General features: G+C 43.6%; 1 protein-coding gene across 2 annotated transcripts in view; it reads right to left on the bottom strand.

The window, feature by feature from the left end:
• DIPK2B (divergent protein kinase domain 2B) overlaps positions 1–7,696 on the bottom strand; it is a 50,423-nt gene extending 42,727 nt beyond the window's left edge. For both annotated transcript variants that reach the window (XM_017502050.2, XM_037729056.1), the window contains exon 1: positions 7,345–7,696. In XM_017502050.2, coding sequence (XP_017357539.1) covers positions 7,345–7,577 — 233 coding nt within the window. In that variant the 5' untranslated portion in view covers positions 7,578–7,696. The remainder of the gene's footprint in view (positions 1–7,344) is intronic.
• Between the last annotated feature and the right edge of the window lie 1,243 nt (positions 7,697–8,939).

Genomic DNA, 8,939 nt, shown 5'->3' with positions numbered 1-8,939 from the left:
AATTCTCCTGCCTCAGCCTCCTAAGTAGCTGGGATTACAGGCACGCACCACCATGCCTGGCTAATTTTTGTATTTTTAGTAGAGACGGGGTTTCTCCATGTTGGCCAGGCTGGTCTCGAACTCCTGACCTCAGCTGATCCGCCTGCCTCGGCCTCCCAAAGTGCTGGGATTACAGGAATGAGCCACCGCGCCTGGCCAGCATTGACCTATTATCATCTGCCAATTTCCTAGGCCCCACAGTTATGTTTTCTCCATAGTCATTTCTCCAGCTGTGTGCTGATATTTCCATTAGGGAAGAATGTTAAATCTCTTTTTGATTTATGTACAAAAAATTACTCAGAAAAAGTTTACCTTCATTATTATTAAAAATTGAAGGTCATACAGCAAATGAAAATCAAGCCGCATAAGACATGTTATATACTGAATTTAAATAAGAATATTTAAATTCTTATTATTGGGCCACCCCATGATAATGAGTTTTGGATAATGAGTTTTGGAAGAATTAACATTTCGACTAGGCCCAAACCCTAGATTGAGTTGTTTTTCTCCCTTACCCAACACAACTTTACCCTAAGAGACTGCAAGCTTTTCTCACTGTTCTGATGGCAAAGAAAGTCACACACAAAAATTACAAGGGCAAAGAGGTCAAGGGACTCAGCCAGGAAGCTGGAGAGCCCAGCCCTCTGAATCCCTGAGTTATGCACTAGAGCTCCAGCCTCTCACATCTGGGAAGGTGCTCCAGTGGAAACTGCCAGTGAGTAACTTCTGCAACGCAGGACGATGCAAATTGCAACGGAAGTAGGCACAAAGGATTCTGTACAAGAACACTGCCATCAATGTATTTGAAAAGATGAAACACTGTAAGCTTGGAATGAGTCCATTTTACTAGAAGTTTCACGACAACTATGGGAAATGATCCTCCCCTCTAGGTGGATAAGGGCCCAAGACCCAGAGACGGGCCTGTCTGCCTGTATCCTGCAGCTGCTCTTGCTCATGGAGTTTCAAACTCACCCCCACTCCCCGCCCCACTAACCACCAAAGGGACGGGAGCAGGAAAGTTATCACTAGGTGACTCTTTTAGATAATGATAATAGTAACAAATATTTGTGAAACACTTAAGTGTGCCAGTCACTTTACTTAAACACTTTATATGTACTGATTCATTTAATCCTTTCAATAAACCTATGAAGTTGATACTATTATTAACATACAGATGAGGAAACTGAGGCACAGAGTGATTATGTCATTTGCCCAAGGTCACATGACCAAGAATTGGAGGAAGTGGCATTCAAGGCTCCAGAGCTTGCAGTGGGGATACCACTGCACCTCCATACCCAACACCAAGGAATCCCAATTAATTTTTTTTTTTTTTCTGAGACTGAATCTCACTATGTCGCTCAGGCTGGAGTGCAGTGGCACAATCTTGGTTCACCGCAACCTCCACCTCCTGGGTTCAAGTAATTCTCCTGCCTCAGCTGGGATTACAGGCAAGTGCCACCACACCTGGCTAATTTTTGTATTTTTAGTAGAGACAGGGTTGCACCATGTTGGCCAGGCTGGTCTTGAACTCCTGACCTCAAGTGATCTTCCCCCCTCGGCCTCCCAAAGTGCTCGGATTACAGGCATGAGCCAAGGTGCCTGGCCCCAGTAATTTTAATTTTGTTTCTTTTATCACTTTGTGGTTGCTTATTCCTCTATCACCCATTTTATGAATTAGCTCATAGAAACAGATTGGTAACGTTATTAGGAGTTATAAGTGGCAGGATCCTTGAGGATTATTTTGTCCCTGTTCCATTCTGCATCTTGTTTTGAGGATGAGAAAATTAAATGCAGAATATACATATGACTTTTCTGAAGACTCACAGGCAATTAGTGGTAGAGGAGGGCAGAACTCAAAGCTCCTGTTCTCCCAGCTGGTGGGGGTGGTGTGGGAAGAGATTTCCTGCCCTTTGAGACAAGTTCATTGTCCTTTTTTTTTCTGTCCCCACCTCCTAAGGAGGCTCTTCTTGGCAGATGACTAATAATGAGTGCCTGGGCAGGTTCCGTGATGCCTTGAGGCATTCCATAAGGACTAATTGAGACAAATAAACAGGATTACAGGCTGTACTTCTCCCCTCATTCAAAACGGTAATACACTTATTGCATTGAATGGGAAAAATATATATTCTTACAGCACTGACTGCCTACTTTATTGAATAGAAGAATGGCAGTGAGAAAATGTCAGTGGTTTTGATTCACTAAAATGTTCCTATCCTGGAATTTGGACAACCACAAAGCAGAGACAGCATTCTAATCCTCCTCCTAAATTGAGATCATGGGCCTGACTGGTGTGAGGCTGGCCAAGTTCCTCATTGTGTTGAAAGACGGACAAGCAGAATTACAGTTTCTCAGAGCTGGGAGAAAGCATCAAGGCCATGTGGTCCAATCCCCCTAAATCCCTCAACATGGGATGGGGGTGTAGGCGAGGGAGACAGCTTTGGAATTCAAATAAAATGCCCTCTTCCCATGCATTCTTCTGATGCTTGTGTCTGGTCAAACGCAAAGTCTGTAGATATGCCTTCCTAAATTTGTTTTTCCTCTCTTCCCTCTTCTTCATCCCCTAGCTCTGCACTGAACCCTTAAACCATTCAGTGTCTTTCCAAAGCTCTCACGCTACAGTTCATGCTCCTTAGTGCTTAGAGCTTAGTTCACAATGCTCGGCCTGCTGCATTGCCTTCTGCTCTTTTTACAAGTTTGCTTTGATCTCACCAAATATGGCTTATCCACTGACTATCCTTGGATAAGCCACATTCTTTCGGGCCTCTGAGGTTCCAGCCACCTGTCATATGCTGACACCTTTGTCTGAGACACTTTCTTTCTCTTCCTTGTCTGGAAAATCCCTATGTAGCCCTTTAAAACCCAGATGGGTACCACCTCTTTGGAACTCACTCCCTCACCCCCAGGTGGGACCTTCCCATACACTCCCATGATACCCTGTGTAAGACATTTAAAAATATTTCCCATACTCTGTTTTAACCATTGATTTGCTTATTGGTCTTCCTAATAGAAAATAAACTCCTTCAGAGCAAAGATTTGACCTCTTTTAAGTTTGTAACTCAGTGTTTAGCAGAGTACCAAGTTAGTGCTCAATACTTTGCAGTTGGATGGATGAATGGGTATTCAGGTGTACAGATAGATATGTGAGTAGAGAGATACATGGAGGGCTGGATGGTGGGATGCACAGAGTGATGGTTGGGTGGAAGAATGTGTAGAGGGCTACCTGGATGAATAGGTAGATGGATGGTGGATGAACGGGTGCATGGGTTCACATAAGGATGACTGAACGTGTAGATGAATACTTTTGCCATAAGCTCTTGAGCCCTGTATTTCCCAAGGCCCCTGAGTTGATGTAAAGAAGTGAGTTAAGACAATAATTATTATCAACTTCTGAGGGCAAGGAGACAGATAAGAGGCAAGGGAGAAGGGACGGCCAAATCAGGCCTGATGAGTTAGTTATTTTACTATGAGCCCTCCACTGCTCAGTTGGAAGTGTTTAAACATTTTTTTAAGACTTTGATAGTAGAGGTGGTATAGAAGACCAAGTGTGTATAGTAAGGAAGGTGAGATAAAGCATTAGCCCTGGTAAGAGCCTAGAACTCATAGGGATTATTGTGATCAGAGGTACTGCCACTATTTACTTCCCGACCTCCACACCCCGCATGCACAATACTGACCAACCAGATCATGGGAGATCTTACCAATTGGTGTGACTTCTCAGGGTTTCATATATAGGTATATTGTCAGTAGGAAGAGTATGGCAATCAGGCTGACTCATTTTCCTAGCTTCCCTTAACTTTTTCATTCAGGATTTAAAAGTCAACATGGAATGCATGGGAAGATTGGTACTGTAAACATTCATAATTTTAAAGGTCAGTGGTTGAGTATGGGAAGTATGTGATTCATCCTTAGCATTCTTGCCAAAGGAAAGACAAGAGAAAAGAGGAAAGGTGACGTTTATCTGTTAGTCATGTGTCTTCAGCATATCCAGTCAGTCTGGGAAGCCCATCTATGATCTGCTGCTGAACAGATGCAAGCATTTTCCAATCCTTAGTGAGGACTAGGACCTGGCTATAGCATTTGAACCAAATAGCTGACAGTTTTGGATGGGCTTTCTCCTAAGGTGTCATGGTAATCACTCTTTTAAAGTGGGAAAACGTTTGGAAATCAACAAGAACACAATGAACAAGTACACCATTAGAAAGAGAGGCAAAGGATGTGAACCTGTAGAAAATTTAGCAACGAAGAAATACAAATGGTCAAGAAATCTGAAGAAAGTTTCAACTCAGAAGAAATGCAGCTAAAAAAAGTATTAAATATTTGTAAGCGTGCAAGAAGTGAGCTTTACAAGTAGAAGTCTCTATTTAGATATATATATATCTCCTTCCATTTTGTCTTTTTGACCCAGAAATTTCACTTTTAGAAGTTTGTCATAAGGAATTTATCACTGATGTGCACAAAACATAGCTGCAGGAATGTTTAACATAGAACTGTTTATAATACCAAAAAGTGAAATTAAAAATCTCTGGTCTCAGCTGGGTGTGGTGCCTCATGCCTGTAATCCTAGCACTTTGGGAGGCCGAGGTGGGTGGATCACCTGAGGCCAGGAGTTCAAGACCAGCCTGGCCATGATGGTGAAACCCCATGTTAAAAAAAGAAAAACAAAACAAAACAAAACAAAAAAACCACCTCTGGTCTCACAATGGCGGTTTTAATAAATTATGGTTAAATAATTAAATAAGTTATACTTAGTTAAATAAATTATGGTTGATTGACGTGATTGAATACCATGAAGCTGTTAAAAATCAAAGTGTGCAGAAGATCATTCAATAATATGGAAAGATGTCCCGGATGTATTGTTAAATAATTGTTTCCAAAAAGTCTACATAGCATGTTCACATTTTGGTAAAAAATTTTCTTAATTCACACTTAGAAAAAGGGTGGCAAGGATATGCAAGAAAATGTTCACGAAGGGGTGATCTCTTGGTGGAAGAATTATATGTGATTTTATTTTGTGCTTTCTTTAATCAATCTTTCCTGAAAATACTAAAATAAACAGGCACAACTTTAATAATAAGAAAAAAAGTTATTTATAATGTAGAGAAAAGAACTCTAAACAGGACCACCTTCCCAGACCCACCGACTGCCTCTGTCTGCCTCTTTGTGCTGAGGATCATCAATCTGCCCTGCCTGGTGTTTTCCTGCTTGTATCTGCACACTTCCCTCTCACGAGCACATGGAAAATGAATTCTAAGGGAGATGAAGTAATATCCTGAACTCTAATGGAACACAAACCTATTTAGGGAAATGCTTTCTGAATTTGGCTAGCATCTGCCTGGAAAGAACAACTTCATTTATTGCCCTTTGGTGAATATGCAGTCATCCTAGAGCTCTTCCTCAGTTGAACCCTTAAATTTCTCTCCCTCCTATTTTAAAATATATCTGCCTTCTCCTTGGCTCCTCTCTCCAAGGAATCAGCATCCCTTCCCTTGTGTTCTTGGTCCTCTTCATCTCATTTCCCAGGCAGAAAACCTTGAATTCACATTCGACATCTCCAATATTGACTTTCTCTCACATGGTGTTGGTCAACAGAATGACTCTATAGCTGAACCGACTTGTATCCTTCCTATTTGACTTTGTTCCCCATGACTCGCGTCCTGGACTATGGGAACTGCTCTCATAGCCCCTGCCAGCACCACCAGTCCGTCCTGTACATTTTCCCCGAGCTCTTCCCAAATCGCACATCTCACGTTGCCCCTCTCCAGCCTAACACTCTCACCATGGTCTGCAATAGAGATTCCTCAACGGGTGGTCTTTCAAAAATGCCTTTAAAAAGGTTTAATATGCCTTTAAAAAGGCTGAATAGGAAAAGCAACTCCATAAAATGCCTCACAGAAGACGTTTAAGATTTTTGATTGGTATTCTGTCTATTATTTCTATTTAGTAATTTAGTTGAGTAAGCAAAAATGTCTTTGATTAATACAGATTGCAAATAAAATCATTTTAATGCCTTTTGTTTGGTCACCAAATCTTACAAGCATAAGTCAGGTCGTTTGAGGAAGATGGAGGAGAAAGGGCATATGACAAAGGGTCTTTGGTACTGAAAAGACTGGGAACCAGTGGTCCACGGGATTAAGGCCGCAATTCCTTGGCATGGCAGTTAAAGACCCCCTGCCCCATATATCCCTTCAATGTCCTCCTCTGTCATGCCGCCACATACATCCCACGCTCTAGCTGCTAAACACCTTTTTCCTCTTCCCATACCTTTGTTTAAGATGTTACTTCCACCTTAAAAGCCCTTCACCTCCCATTGCATTTCAGCTCATCCTTTAAACGGCCTTGCTCAGAACACCTCCTCGTGGGGGAGCCCTTCCCCAGCTCCCATTTGGAATTAATGGAGCTCCTGGAGGTCCTTTACACTGCCCTGCATCAGACCAAGCCTTAATATTATCACTTTTAAAATGACTCCCTCGTCTTGACCCCCTAGAAAGCGATGACCAGAGTTATAGTTGCTGTCACCGAAGTCCCTGCTAGATTTTGGCCGTGGTAAAGGCTCATCGACTGTGTGTTGATAGCCTTGAATTCCAGAGCGTGACCCCATTCTTTGCTGAGCGCCATGTGCATGCAGTTTACTAAAGTCCGGTTTTCCTCTGATCAAGGCAATCTCTCAGAACAGAAAGCTGGCTCAGAAACTTGGAGCAAACCGTCCTGGTTTGAATCCCAGATCTGCCGCTTATTAGGTGGTAACCTTGTGCAAGTTACTTAATCTTTTTTAAAAAATAAATTTTATTGTGTATATTTCAAGTATACAACATGATGTTATAAGATGCATATACATAGCGAAACGGGTCCCATCATCTCACAAAGTTATCCATTTCCCCCACTGAAGTCACTTTATCTTGCTATGTCTCAGCTTTCCACCTCAATAATAGGTGCACATCATTAAGTCTCACGATGGTTTTAAAATATCTATCACATTGCAGGCTTTCTACAAATTTTATATCCCGCCGACCGTGAGAAATGAACTTGGTAAACTCAACCATCCCAGGCTACTCTGCTCATAGGAAAGAAAACTTCAAGCTTTCACTTCAAAAGGAAATGTTGGGTTTAGCATTTAGGGCTGGAATTTGGCTTTACATCATCCTCCTACCCACCCCAGCTTCAGACCATTACCACTCTGATTAAAAGGATTTGTTTCAGCTCCCACACATATATTACATCCTTATTCCTTTTCAACAAATTCCTGGACATCTTCACAAGAAGGGAACAGAATTTAGTGACTCAGAGTTATTTGACTGATATTCTGACCTTATTTCTTCTTTAAAGAACTTCTTGCAAATAGATGTCCCGATGCAGGCATTGCATTTATCAAGACCGAGGAAAGTCCTTCCAAAATTGTAGCTGGTTCTGACTTGGGGCACCAGAGAAGGAGGGGAAGAAGCTGGCAAGGAGAAAGAACAGCTCAGGACTGAGACCCACAGCAGCAGGGCCGGCCAGCCGTGGCGGAGGGCGGCAGCCTCAGGCCCCAAATGGGGCTCCATCTTGGGCTCTGGGCTCCAGCTGCAGCCTCTGGCTGCCCACTCGGGGTTGTACAGAGGCAGGGCTTGGCCAAAAAGGAAGCTGTCAGAGGGGGCTGGCGTCTGGGTGCTGATCCCATCCCAGCCTCCCAGGTTTCTCTTTGAGGATGATGAGGAGCTTCTGGCTAACGAGGCTGCGGAGGAGGTGAGGAAGTCAGTGGAGGATGCTGATAACGCTGTTTCCAGAGTTACTCTTCCTCTGCCGGGAGCGGCTGCTTCAGGCTGGGGAGGGGCTCACCGGCAGATTTTGGGAAGGACAATAGTCAGGGCTTCCCTGTGTGGTCCTTTTGACAAACACAGGATATCCCGGCAGGGCAGGAAAGGTCCATGCAGGATGTGTGTCCAACCTGCATGCCACCTGGGAGTTTCAAAGGCTCCTGAAAGCCTCCACCCTCCACTGTTTTAATTCTGTGTATATCTGTCCCTATGGATTTCACGTGCACACCAATTTTTGTCCCCTCTGTGCTAGGTCATTTGTCCTGCCCCCTTAATGAGCCCTACTTCCACTACTTTTACCATATCTGGCTATGAAATAACTAGAGGTTAGTTTGCTTGCCATCAACTGGCACTTTTAGCACTGATTTGAACCGCAAAGGCTTTTTGCTGCTTAGGGAAGAGAAAACCTCAGGTTAGTCCATCTTGTCTTGCTGGTCTGAGAACAGGAGACGGGAAAGAACCTGGTGGCCTCTGTGGCATGAGAAGGGGAGCATCAGAAAGAGCCTTCTGACTGCACCCAGCTGTGGCTCTCCCTCTCCCACAGACCTGAAAGCTTCTCTTCCCTTACCAACTTGCTTCACTTCTCAGTGGCTTGGCCAGATTTGGTACGATTTATCTGCACCAGGATTGCCTTCCTCTGGATACCAGGATAAAGTCCACAGCATGGAGTAGATGGGAGTGCTAATTTGGGAATAGACAGAACCTCTGAGAACCAAATCAGGGAAGTCAGGTTGCCTCACATTCTGTGAGAGGGCACAGGTGCGGAGGAGGGCACAGGTGGGGAGCAGGGCACAGTTTGAAAATAGAAGAAAGTACGCAGGAAGATGGGGCTGGGGGAGGGGGAAAGGGAGGTAAGAGGGAGTGGGGATTGCCTCAGGACAATTGACAAGTTTTGCTAAACATTGACGGGAAGAGCAAATAAAGACAATTTTCTGCTGATGAAGCACGTGCTTACTTAGCGTCTGCGTAACCTCCTCACTCAAATGTCTGGTCATGTTTGTTTTTTATTGGTGAGTTTTGACACTTGTTTATATATTTTAGATCCTAGTCCTCTGTTGGATAAGTGGCTTGCAAGTATTTTCTCCTGGGGGCTAACTTGTCTTTTATTCT

This window comes from Cebus imitator, unplaced genomic scaffold (genome assembly GCF_001604975.1).
Source record: "Cebus imitator isolate Cc_AM_T3 unplaced genomic scaffold, Cebus_imitator-1.0 Scaffold289, whole genome shotgun sequence".
In the NCBI taxonomy this organism is placed as follows: Eukaryota; Metazoa; Chordata; class Mammalia; order Primates; family Cebidae; genus Cebus; species Cebus imitator.
The sequence above is the reverse complement of the archived record's forward strand: the minus strand, read 5'-3'. Positions and strand labels throughout refer to the sequence as shown.